General features: G+C 53.2%; 2 protein-coding genes across 9 annotated transcripts in view; one reads left to right on the forward strand and one right to left on the reverse strand.

Moving 5' to 3' along the window:
- AKNA (AT-hook transcription factor) overlaps positions 1–9,876 on the forward strand; it is a 51,344-nt gene extending 41,468 nt beyond the window's left edge. For all 8 annotated transcript variants that reach the window (XM_057724233.1, XM_057724232.1, XM_057724231.1 and 5 more), the window contains 6 exons: positions 644–759; positions 1,387–1,533; positions 3,009–3,104; positions 4,691–4,807; positions 5,076–5,268; positions 9,480–9,876. In XM_057724233.1, the coding sequence (XP_057580216.1) occupies positions 644–759; positions 1,387–1,533; positions 3,009–3,104; positions 4,691–4,807; positions 5,076–5,268; positions 9,480–9,741 (931 nt within the window). In that variant the 3' untranslated portion in view covers positions 9,742–9,876. The remainder of the gene's footprint in view (positions 1–643; positions 760–1,386; positions 1,534–3,008; positions 3,105–4,690; positions 4,808–5,075; positions 5,269–9,479) is intronic.
- A 2,814-nt stretch (positions 9,877–12,690) lies between these two features.
- On the reverse strand, positions 12,691–16,032 carry ORM1 (orosomucoid 1). The gene is made up of 6 exons (XM_057723178.1): positions 15,886–16,032; positions 15,346–15,488; positions 15,025–15,095; positions 14,129–14,236; positions 13,893–13,996; positions 12,691–12,850 (listed from the first exon to the last, which is right to left on the reverse strand). The coding sequence occupies exons 1-6, from the start codon at positions 16,000–16,002 to the stop codon at positions 12,785–12,787; spliced, it is 609 nt and encodes a 202-aa protein (XP_057579161.1). The 5' UTR covers positions 16,003–16,032; the 3' UTR covers positions 12,691–12,784.
- Positions 16,033–16,290: the final 258 nt, after the last annotated feature.

The raw sequence follows: 16,290 nt of genomic DNA on the forward strand, positions 1-16,290 counted from the left end.
GTGGGTGACCCCCAAACTTCCGCCCCTGTGCCCTGGTGGGAGCTGCAGAAGGTCGAGTTGGTCGACCTCTGGCTCTCCCCAGACATGTGGACTCAGGCAGAGCCACACCCCTCTCTCGCTTATTCACTCACTCTTTCATTCACTCAGTGTTTTTTTTACCATGTGATATTTGATGGATAAAAGAGTATATTAAACATATGTGTTAATAATAATGCATGATACAGTGAATATCCCTGAACTCACCATCCAAGTGAAGATCTAGAACATTTTCAGAACTCTCCCCTCTTACCTACTCACTCAGCAGCTATTCACTTATGATGAATTATGAAATCATCTTTAACTTCTGAGTGTTTCTGTTGAAGGGCACTAGGTTAAGGTTTGTAATGTACATTGTCTCATCAATCCTTCCAACACCCCTCTGCTCCTATTATCCCCATTTGACAGATGAAGAAACTGAGGGTCAGAGAGGCTCAGAGCCATTTTCTGTGAGTCTGACTCTAGAGTCTTTGCTTTTGACTTTCGTCATCTCTTCTTTTCTTATGTTATAAGCGTTTCTCTGGGTTGGCCTTCTCACTGATCATCTTTCAAGGCTGCATAAAGCCTCATCCAGTGATGTCATCTCTCTCTCTCCCCCTTTCGCTAGTAAATCCACAGAGAGATTGTCCGGTGAGCTTGGGGGTGCAGAGCAAGCTGTCCCTGCAGAAAGGCGGCGAGCCAGGTCCTCCTCAGTGCCTCGGGAGGTGCCTCGATTGTCCCTGAGTAAGTGACCACCTGCCAGGACTGAGTTTTGGAGGCCGCAGTCTGGGCATGTTGGCTAAGTGGTCAAGGACCACAACAACAGCCCTAGGCGAAACTTGGAGAAGGTTTTTGGGTGTCTTTTTTAGGTAGTTGTAGTGCTCTGAAATACCACGTACTTCCAATGACAGCCACAGTATGCTGTGCACCTGCTGTGTGCTGTCGTTTGTGTATGTGTATCACCTTGCTTAATCTTCACTGCAACATGGGTCGTATTATCCTTGTTCTGCAGATCAGGACACCAAAGCACTGGGGACTTGCCTGAAGGAACATGACTCTAGAGTCAGTGGCCCCAGCTCACTTGTCCCTAGCTGTGTGGCCTTGGCCAGGTTGTTTACCTGCCCTGTGCAGTTAAACAGATAGCTAATAGTGCAGTGATAATAGTGTCTGCTCCTGGGATTGCTGTGAGGGTATGTGACACGGAGCATGCAAAGCAATTAGCACAAGGTTGGGGTCCAGCTGTGATTACTAAGGGGCAGATTTGGGTTTAAAATCCAAGCTCTGCCCCAGAGCCTGAACGCGTGATCCGCCCACTCCCTGAACTACGTGACCCGACCCCCTTCCCCTCTGGTGCCCCTCTCTCCACCCCAGGTTCCGAATGTGAGCCCACCTCCCCCAGGCTGTCCTCCGAGAGGGGCAGGACCACCGAGGACCGTCCACAGGCAGCTCGGGATGGAACGAGAGGAGTGGGCAGCACCGGACGGCCAGGCAGGGTCACCTTCCGGGGCCAGTACACAGGTGGGCCAGGAGGGGACGCTGGGTGGCACGGTCCCCAGGGTGGTCTTGGTCCTGAGAAGCCTCTTCCATTTAGCCAGGGGGCCATTGAAATGCTGTCATTTTTTTATGAGTGCTGACACAGAAACATCAGGGGATGTTGTCTCTGTGGATCTGGGTACATTTGTTCATTCATTCACTCAGCAAACAGTTTCTGAGGCCTCCCCTTTGTCGGGGCCCATGCTTGGTTCTGGGGAAGTCCGTTCAGCTGGTCAGTCATGAGGCGATTTAGGAAGAGCTTGATGTTTGCAGGACCTGGGTGACAGGGTGAACACGGAATCACTTATTCCTGGCCTGCCTTAAGGTTCTGATTCCCCAGGGGGGCCTCGTGTCTCTCAAACTGGGTACCTGGCACATAGTAAGGCTTGAGGTGACACATAGTAGGGCTTCAGAGTGCTTAACATTAAAACAAACGTGGATACGGCTCCCACGTTCATGAATCTGACTGCATAGCGGAGAAGACAGTAACAAATGAGCAATTATAGTAAGTGTGTAAATTACAGTAAGTAAATTATAGACGTGGCTCTCACCCATACCCCACTGGGAGGGAGAGCGGTAAACCTCAGATCCAGAAGGCTGAGGGATGCTGAGAAGGCAGGAAATGAGATGCGATGTCTCCCAGTGGAGCGGATAGAAGCCTAGGATTAGAAGTGAAAGCAGCAGCATCCAGGGGCCCTAGAGCAACACACTCAGAGTATAAAGTGGGGACCCTGCACGGCCGAGGAGAGAGAAAAAATAATTAATCAGGCACCATTCCAGAGATCTTATTTGAGACTCAGGGATGGACGAGGTAGGGGGTCGCGGGGCTGGGTGCAGACCCAAGAGTCTGTCCAACTTTCTGATGACCTTGAGCACTTGACATCTGCCGGGTGCAGGGAAGAACACCTTGTGGGTATGACCCCATTCAGTCCTCACAACAAGCCTATGAAACCCACCGTGTGACTATCCCTATCTTCCAGCCACTTGGAGCACAGAGAAAACACCGCTGACTCCATGCCCAAGCCATTCTAATCCTCACCAGGAAGCCGGGGTCTGGGGGAGTAGCATCACGCTTTGTCATTGCTCGTCATGTCTTCCTGGCCTGCTTTCCAATCCTGGCTGAGCTTGGGTTTATTGATTGCTTCTGTAGGTCAAGCACTAGGCAGCTGGTCCCTAAATAGGACCTGAAATGAAACAGGAGTCTGGAAAGAGCTTACAATAAATAGACAAATAAATGTGTTTTTATGTATATGTGTAACTGTACATGCACACTTACATATCTACATATTTACACACATATATACGTGTGTGCACGTGTGTGTGTGCACGCGCGCGCTTGAGAAAAAGATTGAGAGGGAGACTATTAAACCATTTGGAGAAAGAGGAGAGAGATCCTTATTCTAAGTCGTCCTCAATTCTGCATCCACGCAGAGCTCACACTGTTCTGGTTTCTTCCCCAGGCCAGGAGTACCGTGTTCTGACGCCCAAGACTGTCCCAAGAGGCAGTGGCCCAGTCTCCTGTCCCCACTGCCGACCCACGAGGACAGAGGATCCAGGTAGGGGATGGTACCTGGAGAAGCGGCCAGGGCTGTGAGGCTGCAGTTTCCTGCCCTTGCGGGCGAGGGGCGGCGGGGCTGCAGTTGGGCTAGACGCGGGCTGCCCTGAGCTCCGTGATGGGTCAAGGTACAGACGAGAGAACAGGATTTTTCCAGACGTCTCAGCCCTCCTAGAGTGTCCTGCCCTCACATCTGTTTCTCCAGGTGCTTTGCCTGAAGCCACTCTCCTTCATCTTGACATGGAGAAACCGAGAACACGATTTCAGAGGTTCCTGATGTGGGGAGGAAGCAGGGGGGCTGGCAGTGATGATTGTCTTATCTTCCCTCCATCCTCCCTCCACTCCTCACCCTTTCCCCCAAACCCAAGAGTTTAGGGGATGAGTAGTGGAGAGAGCAGTGGCCTGAGAATATGGACACCAGGTTCTGGTCCCAGTTCTGCCACTGAGACGCTGTGTGACGTTAGGCAAGTTCTTTAACGTCTCTGAGCCTCAGGCTCCACATCCATAATGAAAGGTTTGGAGATGGTTTCTGAGGCCCTTTCAAGCAATGATGATGATAATGATGGAGCTGTCATTTATTAAGCCCTTACTATATACAGGGCAACATGCTAAGAGTTTAACAAACATTAATCCTCATAACCCTATGAAGTAGCTTTTGCACATTTTATTACTGTACCCATTATGAGTGAAGAAACTGAGGCTCAGAGAGGTTAAGTAATTTGCCCAAGGACATTCAGCTTACAAGTGGTAGAGCCGGGGTTTGAACCTAGGTCTTTGTGACTCTAAAGCCCTGGCTCTTCACTTTATTGCTGTGCCTTTGCTAGAGGTCCCCACAAACCTACCACTCATTCATTTATTCAGCACCTTCCCATCCTGGGCCCTGGGGCTTGTCCCTAACAAACTCTCAGCTAAGCAGACAAAACAGAATGGTCAGAACTGGGATGTGGGAGCACAGGGTGGGGCACATAACTCAGCCCAGTGGATGGGAGGACTTCCCAGAGGGAGTGATGCTGAGCTGAGGCCTGAAGGAGAAGCAGAGAGACCCTGGACTTCTCCTGGATGTGGCGTTGAGGGTTTGCATGGGAAGAGAACCAGGATGCCCACTCTCCTCCTGCTCACGTAGGCCTCCCCTGACCCGCCCTGGTACCTGGGGGCTGTTGTGGGCTGCTCACCTGGAGAATGGGCCTGTGTTACTGTGGAGGATGGCCACAGGTACAAGGGCTGCAGTCGGGAGAACCAGGCTTGAGATCAGACAGAGGACCGCTGCTTCTCAGCTCTAGGACTTGGCAAATTATTCAATCTCTTGGAGCCTCAGTTTCCCCATCTGTAAAATGGGGGAGTGATGATGGTAGCTAGACCAGTGGCTTGTTGGATTTGATCAGTTACTGCATGAAGACCCTGAGCAGAGGGCCTGGCTCAGGAGACGCCTCTCACTGCCATGGTTACCATCAACATTGTTGTCACCCAGGGCAGGCAGCTTATCTCCTCTGCTATGGTCCCTGAGGGAAGCTCGGTGCTGCGGGAGGCCTGTGGGGGTCCGATGACTTAGACATAATCCTCTCCTGATGTCTCTGCCTCCTCTTCCAGGTGATGCTGTCACCAAGGACCCACTGGGACCCTCTCGCTCTGAGACCCTGCGATGTCCCCTGTGTGGTCAAGTTGGGTCCTCCTCCGAGGGGGATGGCCCAGACTTAGCCACCTCTGGTAGGGACAGATGCTCCGTCTCTTCCCCCAGCATCCCTGGATTCCAGTTCGGGGCCCTGGGAGGGGTCCTTTAGCTGGGGTGGCAGCTTGCCCAGTCTGGGATGGAGCAAACTGGATAAGAGTTGGCTTCCCCAAAGTGAGGCACTCCCAGCGTGGCCGGCCCTGTGTCCATCTCTAACGGGGCTGGTGGGGCTGGGTAGACTCTCTGTTCTCTGCTATATCTTCCCAAGTGGTGAGACTGTGTCTCTCTGGTGTCCCTCCCTGACAGCACCAGAAAAGGCCGCCACCAGGAGAAACGCACCTTCAACCTCCAGCCCCAAGCAGAGAAGCAAGAGGGCAGGGTCGCCACCCCGGCCGCCTCCTGGACTGTGGTATCTGGCTGCTGCGCCCTCAGCACCAGCCCCTCCTGCCTTTGCCTACGTCTCCTCGGTTCCCGTCATGCCTTATCCATCAGCCACTGTGTAAGAACCTTCCATTCCAACCCTCTTAACCTCTCTGTCTGAATTGCTGAATAATTACCATTTAGACCTGAGTCGGGTAGCTGAGAACTCGGGCACTGAGTACTCCTGTGTTCTCCTCCTAATGCTCGTGTAGTCACTCAGCAAACCCTGAATGCTCCCTGTGTACCAGGGAGAGTGCTTGGCTCTGGGGACCCAGCAGTGAAGGAGCCTGGCAGAGGGCCCTGCCCTCTTACAGCCTCATGGGGACCTAGAACCGTAACCATCTTCCATTTCCTTGTGGATGTTCTCAGTGAGCAAGTAATGCCCACTCACTTTTTTAAAAAATAGATTTTATTTTTAGGACGGTTTTAGTTTTATAGAGAAATGGAACAGATAATCCAGAGAGTTCCCATATACACCCCCAAACACACCGTTTCCCCTATGATTTTCATCTCACCTTGATGTGGTACATGTGCAGTTAGTGAACCATTGTTAAGACATCGTTATTAACTAAAGTCCATAGTTTATTCAGGTTTCTTTGGTTTTCACCTGCTGCCCTTTTTCTGTTCCAGGATCCCCAACCCCCCCACGCCAAGTTACCGCATACATTGAGTCGTCACATCTGCCAGGCTCCTCCTGGCTGAGACAGTTTCTCAGACTTTCCTGGTTCCTGACAGCCTTGACAGTTTAGAGGCATACTGGTCAGGTCCATGGCTGGATGAGCAATCACCTTTCACATGGATTTGGATGTACTATCAGTCAAGACAGAAAAGACAGCAGTCGAGGCTTAAATGGTCCAGGTTTTAGAGTCAGAGCTGCACTGGAATCCTGTCTGCCACTTATTAGTGCTGTGGACTTGGTAAAGCTACTGCTTCTCTTGAGCCTGACTTTCCCCATCTGTTAAATGGGGCCAGAGTCTCAGTCACGTACAGTTGTCTGAGGATTAAATGAGGCCCCACGAGGGGTCTGTGGGGTTCGTAGTGCAGTACTGGCACGTGCTCTTTGCTGAATAAAGAGGAGCTTGTCATCACAGCAAATGCTGCCATCAATATTGTCATTAGTAAGAGGAAAAATGAGGAAAGGTGGCTTCAACATGATGGGGTTGTGCAGGAAAAAAAGAAGCCTGGACCCTGGAATTAGGAGATCTGTCTTCTCCTGACTGTCATCAGCTAGTTCTATGCCTCAGTTTCCCTCACTGTAAAATGAGTGGGCCAGGGGTCCTCTTCAGTGGGGTGCTATCAGAAGCTTGTGTCTACGGGCAGCAAGAGGCCAGAGTCACCGTCAGGGCTGGTGCTCGGCGGGAGCAGAGGCCGAGGCACCATCCAGCTCCATGAGGAGTCCGGCCTACAGTGTATTTTCTTGCTTCCCTCTCAGCTGAGGTCGGGTGGGTCGTTAAGGACCCCCCTGCTCCAGCAGTTAAGAGAAGTCATACTGCATGCTCAGGCCTCTGACTCGTTGGACAGGACAGGATTTGCCTGGAATTTGGCGGCCCAGGATAAAGCTCTGAGTGTCCATGGTAGCCATGGGTCTCTCTACTTCTGAGGCCATTCCAGATCCTTCCAGGCTCAGACCTGTGGGCAAAACTAACCAGGCTGCTGTCCTCAGGCCTGGACAGGCCATGGGGAAGGGGAAAGACCCTGAGCTTTAGTGCCCAACAGACCAGGCCAGCAGTAACCAGATAAGCTTGGGCAGGTCATGTTGCTCCTGTGCCTCAGTTTTTCCCTCTGTGAAATGGGTTGTGGTGAGGATTAAATGAACTGATGGGCATGGAAAGCCCATAGTACATAGAAGGTGGCCAGTAAGCATAGTGCTTCTAATGCTGCTGGAATTGGGGCTGATGACACCCTCAAGTTTCTGGAGCTGCTCATCCGCAGGACTGAGCATGCTCAGTGGCTGAGGCCAGGAAGCCCTTAGAAAGCGGAGTGGGCCTGTGCTGCCACCTGCTGGCTAGCCGACTTATAGCATCTGCCCCAGAGGTTTTCTAGCCAGGGTTTTTGGTTTCTAGCTAGTTTTTTGGTTTGGGGGGTTTCTTGGTTGTTGTTTGTTCTGTTTTGTACCTTGTGCCTTAGGGGGAGTTTGGGGTAACTTTCAGGCCAAGCTGGTCATCAGATTATCAGAAGGCAGTGGTGTGTGGGAACCCAGTAGTTATACCAGCTATTCTGTCGCTAAAGGAGGGAACTGGATTCAAGAAGCCTGTTCCTTCGGTTCAGATGATAAGTATCAGCATCTACGGGGAGCTAATTAGCTCTGGGTTTAAAACCAGTACTGGCCCTTCCAGCTCTCTGACTCTGGGAGAGTCTTCAGTAGATGACAGCTTTTATCTGAATTGTCCGATTGGATCTACCCTGGGAGGTAGCTAAATATGGCTGTTTTCAGTGGGGAAACGGAGCCCTAGAAAGTGAAGTAGCTTGTTCATGGTTGTGCAGGTGGCCAAGTGGAATGACCAGGATTTGGGGCAGCCTTCTGCATCACTTAGCTTCTCTGAGCTTCACTTTGCTTATCTGTAAAATAAGCATAAAAGTGCCTACTGGATAAACAAGACAGTGCTGGTAAAGGACTTGTCTCAGAGCCTGGCACATGGGTACCAAGGATGAGGATGCCAGCCCTGGGCTAGGTGTTGTGTTTAACTGAGGAACTGCCAAACTGCTTTCCAAAGTAGCAGCACCATTTTACGAGGGTGAGTCAAAAATTATCCGCACTCTGGTTATAATAAAACTCCTATAAATTCCACAGCCAGAGTGCAGATAATTTTTGACTCACCCTCGTGCGCTCCTCATCCACAGTGTATGAGGGTTCCGATCTCTCCACATCTTCACCAACACTCACTGCTATCTTTTTGCTTTTAGCCATCCCAGTGGGTGGGGAGTATGTGAAGAGGCATCTCATGCAGTTTTGATTTGCATTTCCCTGATGTCTAATGATGTTGAGCATCTTTTCATGTGCTTGTTGGCCATTTGTACCTATTGTTTGGAGAGACATCTGTTCAGATCCTAGCAAAGCCCTTTTTTCTCACTGTGCAATAATGCAAATTAGAAAGTGAAGGATCAGGAATAAGACCAGAATTGACAGCGTGCCAAGCGAAACACCAGTGCATGTCTCCGGCCAAGTCCTTCTAAGCCCATTCCTGCTCTATTTAGGCGACATTCCTCTTTGTTCCCCTCTTTCCTGCACACTTTACTCCACAACACAGGTGCCACGGTCTCTTCTTCCCCAGCACTGGTTTCTTTGAACGCTAAACTTGGCATCCTTGGAGGAATGCAGTAGTCACTTCTTGGAGAAATCTGTGCTTCAGCTCATGGCTTCTCAGCCTGTTTCCCCCAGAAATTTTAAACAACACCATACATTCCTGCAGGACCAGGATGGGAGGGACATCTTTCTACCTGCTGAGCCAGACAATCCCACTCCTGCAGAATCCTAATTTTTTAATTAATTAATTAATTAATTAATGTATTGGCTGAGTTGGGTCTTCACTGCTGCGCGCAGGCTTTTTTCTCTAGTTGCAGCAAGCAGGGGCTACTCTTCGTTGCAGTGCAAGGGCTTACTGCGGTGGCTTCTCTTGTTGCGGAGCACGGGCTCTAGGCTCGCGGACTTCAGTAGTTGTGGCACGCAGGCTCTGTAGTTGTGGCTCGCAGGCTCTAGAGCGCTGGCTCAGTAGTTGTGGCGCACAGGCTTAGTTGCTCCACGGCATGTGGGATCTTCCTGGACCAGGATCGAATCTGTGTCCCCTGCAGGGGGATTCTTAACCACTGTGCTACCAGGGAAGTCCCTAGAATCCTAATTATCATTATCACATTTCTCCAGCACTCCACGCCTGACAAATAGGACTCCGTACATTACCTCTCTGATGAAGGGGGTTTGCTCCAGAGCCTGGGGTGGTCCTGGTCTCCCCGGGACCAGGCTCTCAGACTAGACGCTCCAAGAAGGCAGCAGGCAGGGTCCGTGTTGTTCATTCACCATGGTAACCCCAGGCCCTAGCACAGCGGCTGGCACATGTATGTCCAGTAAGCATTTGTTCAATGAATGGGTAAATGAAACTGACCATTTTTTAGCACTGTTCTGGTTCAGGCACTCCCGTTTCTCTTGCTTCACCCCTCTAACACACTCCTCAGTGGGGGTTATTTTTCCCATTTTAGGGGTGAAGAAACTGAGACTCAGAATGTAGGGGCCGAGCTGGGGCTGAGAAGCCCCCAGCCCTCCCCGTGGTCCGTGAACGCACTCGCCTCTCTCCCCAGGTACTACGCACCTCCAGCACCTACCTCAGCCGCCTCAGCCCGAGCAGCCGCCGAGTGGCCCCCCGCAGCCTCCTCCCGGCCGGCCGGGGGACCCCGGCACTCCATCCAGCTGGACCTGGAGGACCTGGAGGAGCTCAACAAGGCCCTGAGCCGCGCGGTCCAGGCTGCCGAGAGCGTCCGCTCCACCACCAAGCACATGAGCCGCTCCCTGTCGGCAGACCTGCGCCAGGCCCGCGGCCTGCGGGGCTCCTGCCTCTTCTGACTGCTCTTGAGGCTCAGAGATGCACGGCGGGCAGGGGTGGGCGGTCCCCCCCGCCGTTGCCCCCCAGGCCAGAGCTTGCAGAGCCAGTCCTGGAGGCACCGCAGACCCTCACGAGGAGGGTTCCCTCCACACCGGCCCTGCAGGTCCAGCCTCCGTGTTTCCAACACAGAAGGGGTGTCAGCTGGTCCTCCAGAGAAGTCACTTCCTAGCTCTGGAGGAGGTGCTGGAACTGAGGCCACCATCTGTCCAGAGGCCATCTCTGGGAGGCTCCTGGTCCTGCATTTGTCCATCTCTGGCTAACAATCTGTATTTTATATACTGATGGACAGATTTTTTTTTTTTTAACTGAAACATTTTCCTGGTCTTGAATCCTTCTTAGGAGGCCAGATAAGAAGGGACAGGGCCAGGGTCTCTGGCAAAAACTTGTCCACCACCTGTGACCAGCCACTCCAGAGTAGGTGTCTCTGGGAAGGACGTGGCCGGGGACCTTTCTCCGGGTGACTGGTGGTCAGTGGGGCACTTTGAGGCCATCGGGATGTCTCAGGATGACACGCAGCCAGCTTCTCCATGGTTGAGAGGCCTTTCCCACAGGCCTGCTGGGGTGGAGACACCCCTCAGGGGGCCCGGAAAGCCGTCCACCACAGTCCCCCTCAGTACCTCATCCCGAGACCCCCAGCTCTTCCTTGAGATCCTTGTGGAATTGGGCCAATGGCCAGCTTCCTGTCAGGTCCTGTTTTGTGGCCAGGCCATCTCCTGCTCCCCGACCCTGTAGCAGCTCAGACCTCAGCTTTTCTGGAATGTTGTGTGCATCAGTGATATTTGTATATTTGGGGCATTAAAAATCTATTTTCGTTATAAGAGCAAATAAAGAAGAGTGAATATTGATCTTAAGAAATGAAAGCCAAAAAAAACCCCTAAAACATTCCCAAAGCCGCACACATCTGTAGTGTGTGTCATCCGCTTGTGGTTTCTAAAGTCAAGCTCATGGGGCAAAAGATTTAATGCCGAGCGGAGCCCTCCACCAGGGGAGCAATTGGGTGCATGTTTCCAGACTCTGCCTGCTTGCCTCCTTTTGGTGCCTTCTGTTTCTCCAACTTCCCTCTCAGAACCATAAAGCTTTCCACTAGAGGGGCCTGTGGCTAAGCTTCTTTTATGACACACACAGCAAATTGGTGTCTGCAAGAGCACGAGCCTGGACTCTCTTTCCAGTGCTCCTTTCGGCAGCAAACAGCAACCACAGCTGCCATTTACTGAGCACCTCCTAGATGCCAATCCTTGAGCTAAGTGACCCACTGTGCCCCCATTTGATTGATGAGGAGACTGAGGTTCCAATGGTCTGACTCCAAAGTGCATATTCTTCGTTGCTGTTTTTTTTCTTCCTAAATCTCCATGACTTTTTCCTCCCGGCCCCTGCTTCCCACCCCCTTGGCCTTTCTTCAGTCTTCCCCACCTCTCAGCTCACTTGCATCTCCCTGCCCTGCAGGACCCATTTCTGTTTCATTTTTCAGCTGATCCTTCTCAGGAGAGTTGAGAATGGCATCTTGCTGAGATGGGAGATTTCTTGCCGGTTCTGAGCCTCCAGGTGCACGCCATCATGGGAAGGTGGATGGGGAAGGGGAGCCCGAGGCGGTGGTCCAGGGCAGTGTCTCCAGCCTCAGTGCCCTGGGCACAGCGTGGCTGCGGCTTTGCACAAAGGATGCTGAAGTCTTGGGTCTGTGGCTTTTTGGCAGACTCTGGCCTGTGAGCCACAGGACTGGGTGGTTGTGGTCCTGTCGCTCCAAATGGCTTAGGACGCTTGCACATAGAATTACTCAAATCATTCAGCCCAACTTCTCTGACACCCGTGTGGTCCTGCTTCCCTCACGTGACCATCACAAAGCCCTTGGGTCTGGACGGAGACCAGCCTTCCTTGCTGGACTCCCGGCTCCAGACGCTCAGTCCTCTTTATGCCTCTAAGCGGGCCAGCCTTGGATGTGGCCTCCTGGGGAGGGCTCCAAACACATTTGCGAGATGGCTGGATTCGAGAGACATCCTGTCTCCCACCTGGGTGTCAGGTGGGCACTCTGGGGACACCTCATGGAGACAGACAGCCCCTCTGGCCTGGCCCCGAGTCCTCCAAGTCTTCCCCATCCTGGCCCTGCCCTGACCCATACACTCGCCTCTTCCAGGATGCTCTCAGCAGCCCCCGTACGGGTCTTCTGGCTTCTGGCCTGGCCCCTCTCAACCTGTCGCCCCAGATGGCCAGGGTGACACCTGAAGTAAGGGCCCTTGTGCTTGGCACCACACTCCTGAGTCCTCACGGCCCTCTATCTACCTAAACACTGACTCAGGGGTCTCTGCTTCAGTGTTTCTTTCTTTTTTTATAAATTCATTTATTTATTTATTGGCTGTGTTGGGTCTTTGCTGCTGCACGCGGGCTTTCTCTAGTTGCGGTGAGCGGGGGCTGCTCTTCGTTGTGGTGCGCGGGCACCTCACTGCCGTGGCTTCTCTTGTTGCGGAGCACAGCCCCTAGGCATGTGGGCTTCAGTAGTTGTGGCACATGGGCTCAATAGTTGTGGCTCGTGGGCTCTAGAACGCAAGCTCAATAGTTGTGGCACACCTAGGAAGTCCTGCCTCAGTGTTTCTTAAACAGATCTTCGGCTTGCAGCGGGAACAGCAGGTGTTATCAAGCTCCTCATCTTTCTAGAGTGGTTCAGATGCCCCTGCCAGGTAGCCTTCCCCAACTTCCCCACTGGAGAAGGACCCTTCCCCATGCTGGGCTCCCACAGCCCTCAGTGCGTATAGCCATCCATCCTGGTGCACGTGCTGGGGATGGTAGCAAGGGCCCTTCCAACCAGGGGTCAGCTCAGGACGGTGGTCAGCTGGGGCTCAACTGAGGTGGACACAAGATGAACGAAGGAATGAACAAATGAACACGCAAATGACAAGCTGACTGTACCAAAGCAGAAGCTTTATTGATGCAACCGAGGGAAAGAGCTGAGCTACACAGGGTGAGCAGGGGCTGCGGATGGGCCCCCAGAGTCCCCAAGGTCCTGATCCAATGCTAGGACTCTTCCTTTTCCTTCTTCCTTTCCTCCTCGTGCTGCTTATGCAGTGGCCCACACTGATCCTGGTGGGAGAAGACAGCGCGTGATCGGGGGAGGGAGGGGGTCTTCTGGAGGAAGCGGGGGATGAGCTCTGGACTGTGGCTCCAGCCCAAGCAGGGCTTCTGCTGGCTGACCCTGGTGAGTCACTCTCTTTCTCTGAGTCTCGGCTTCTTCACCTCTGAAACGGAGTCTCAAACCCTTAACAACTGGCATGTCTGAACACTCATGACCTGCCGTGCCCTTCTGTTGACCTCCTGGATTCCTCACACCATCTTGAAGATGATGAGAGGGAGGCTCAGCGTGGCCTGTGGCCTCAGGCCCCGCAGCCAGTAGACGGAGGCAGCAGGCTACTGGCCACGGGACCCGCTCCAGTGCCTGTGTTCATACGCCCTTTCCCAGGGCTCCCAAAAGTGGGGGATGATTCGTGCCACTGATGGTTGCGGGAAATGACCTCTGGTGGCAGACAGATGGAGACATTTTTATTTTAATAATCATGAAAGTATTTCATGTACATCCAAAAAAGTGTAACCTGCTCATCAGCTCTGTCATTGCAGATGTTATTGCACAGGACAAGACCACGTAAAGCCTTTCATTGAACACAGGTTTAAAGGAAAGTATTAAGAAGATCATACAAATAATGCTCAGCAACAGCAAAAATCGGGACGGTGGTCCTGGACTTGTAGTTTGGGTGACACCAAACACCGCAAGACCGATTCCCCATTTCCCTGTCTTCTAGGGCCTGGGATGCAACAGGGAGATGTAAACGATCATTCCCCGTGTGTGTGTCTCTCCCAAGTTTGCCGCAGCTTGGCTATGCTCTTCCCCTCCTGTTAGCCTTTCCAATCCTCCCCACCTGCTCTGGGCTTCCTCTCTGGTTTCCCAGTAACTTTTCCCTCCCTGGCACTCATCCACCCTCCGGGGCCCCTGCAGCGAGGCAGGCACTTAAACAGGATATCCTGCCTTGCTGTGCAGCTCTGACTGACAGCTTCCCTCTCTGAGCCTCTGAGGCTGCCCAAGGTGGCACCACCCTCAGGGCGGGCACCGCCCAGTCTCTCTTGCACTTACCTTTTTCTCATCGATGTATATGATTTCTGACTCGTGTATGCCTATGCACTTGATCGTATCAAGGAACTCCTTCTTCTCCTCCTGGGTCACCTCCGGCTTGTCAGCTACAGGACGGAGCAGTGGGGCTGAGTAAGGATGCTGGGGGGCCTAAGTGGGAGGCCAGGGAGGGCTGGGGTTCTGGGGGTCCGGCCCGAGGAGTGGTGGTCCTGGGTGGAGTGGGAGTTTGGGGTGTCTACCGTAGAAGGACAGCCCCATGTTCTTCTTGCCCTTCCAAGAGGCGGCAAGCATGAAGGTCTTGGGGTGCTTGGTGAGCAGCAGGTCAGCAAAGTGTTCTCTGCCCGACTCTAGAGGAGAAAGCCTCTGGTGAGACCATGCGGGCAGCACAATAATTCCCATCTCACAGGCGAGGGACCTGGGTGTGCCCAGGGCCACAGCTAATCGGTGAAGACCAGGGGTTTCCTTAGGCCACTGGTCCCTCGCTCCTCCTCTATGTGGAACCGTAGGAGCCTCACGTGCACCATGGCGGTGAGAGCCTTTCTCCCCATTTTACAGATGAGGAAATCAGGCTCAGAAGCCTCGGGGCTGCAAAGTCGTGTCCATTCAATTCCGTAGGCATTTGTGTGCTCCTACTGGGTGCCCTGTCTGCAGGGATGGTGGGGAAGTGGGTGACGTCACTACCCGCCCAACACAGGCTCCCACCTTTAGCTCCCAGAAGATAAGGAGTAGTTGACGGAGAGGTAGGACTGGAGCCAGCCTGGGGTTTAGATCCTAGTTTTAGTTACAAGCTGTGTGACCTTGAGGAAACTACCTGACAACTGTTTCTCCATTTCCTCATCTGAGCCCTGTAATGTCCTCCTGGGGTTGTTTGTGAGCATTAAGGGGATTAATCCATGTAAAGCACTTCAAACAGTACCTGACACATGGTAGGAGCCCCCAGATGTTGGCAGTTATTAAGGATTATTTGCTGTGTTCAGGCACTGGGACCACAGAGATACAAGAGGTGGGCCGTGTTCTCAGGTGTTCTCCGTGTTCAAAGCCCTCAGGGCCTTCGCCCGGGCCCCCTTCTTTAGGCTGGACAACCACCATCTCCCCACTCCACACAGCAGCCCTCCCGCTGGGGGCTGGCCCTCACCAAACACAGACATGGTCCCATTCTCACGATAGACCGTCAGGGAGGTGAAGTTGTAGATGCACTTGTTCCCTCTACAGCCAGACAGAAGAGGGGAGAAAAGCAGTAAGATGGTCAAGGAGATGTGAACAATCACCCATCACAGTCACTGAGGGCCAAGAGGCAGGTGGCAATTAAAGTCAATGCCCCCCACGCCTCCCCACCTAGTCCATCAATGGGAAGGCTGAGGCCAGGAGGGAACATGCACTCGCTCAAGGTTTTTCTGCAGCTGGGAGCGGAAGCCAGACGCTGGGGCTGTGGGTGAGTTGGCGTGTGGGGTCTCACATGGTCTGGTACTGTCTCAGAATTATCTTGTCCTCCGCGTGCTTGGGCTCAAAGTAAAAGAAACCTGCCTGGATCAATCTAGCCGTCTCATTGTACTCTGGGTTCCGGAAGGCCGAGCCGATATAAAACCACTTGCCAGAGAGCTGGGGAGAGGCCAGGAACTGGTGATGGAGGCTGGAGCCGAATCCTTGATAGTCAGCTGGGACAAGACTCAGCAGATCTCGTCCCTCATTTTGCGAACAAGGAGACTGGGGCCCCGGGTGACGAGTGCACGTGCAAGAGCTCGCTTGGAGGACCAGGCACCTCCCCTCACACCCCCACCCCCACCCCTGGGCAGCCCCTCCTTGCCCAGTACAGAATTGTTCCTGGCTGAGGGACCTTGCAATGAGGCACCTGAGTTTGGAGGCAGAGAAATGCCTCCAGAAGCTGGTCAAAATTTCACCCCAGGAGCCAGGAGAGAAAAGGATGGCATCGGGAGGGCAAAGCGAAGCCCAGAGACGGAAGCAGCTGCCCACAGCACTCAGGGACTCGGGCACTCACCTTGTCCAGGGTGGCATTGGTGATGGCTGCCACTGCTGTCAAGTTGGCGCACTCAGGGTTCTGGGCGTCCAGCAGAGGAAGGAGGCTCAGGACAGCAAGAGCCCAGAGCAGCGCCATGCTGAGACCAGGAGGCACCTGTAGCCAGGCAAACTGGTGGCTGGAGGGGAGGGGACCGGTGACCTTTAAAACAGCTGTGGGCGGGGCCCTCGGGCCCAGCTGTGACACAATCAGGCAAGTTCTTGGGAAATGCCTTACACAAAACCTCCCCTCCTTCCCACAAAGCCAGCTGTAGGTAAAATCTGCAAGCTCAGGTCTAATTTGGGTCCCTGACCTGGAGGGGTTACAAGGGTCCAAAGGTCTGGCTGTTCAAAGCCAAGGTGAGTGTGGGCTGGAGTGATATTAGTT

The sequence above is a fragment of the Hippopotamus amphibius genome, chromosome 2 (assembly GCF_030028045.1).
Source record: "Hippopotamus amphibius kiboko isolate mHipAmp2 chromosome 2, mHipAmp2.hap2, whole genome shotgun sequence".
NCBI lineage: Eukaryota > Metazoa > Chordata > Mammalia > Artiodactyla > Hippopotamidae > Hippopotamus > Hippopotamus amphibius.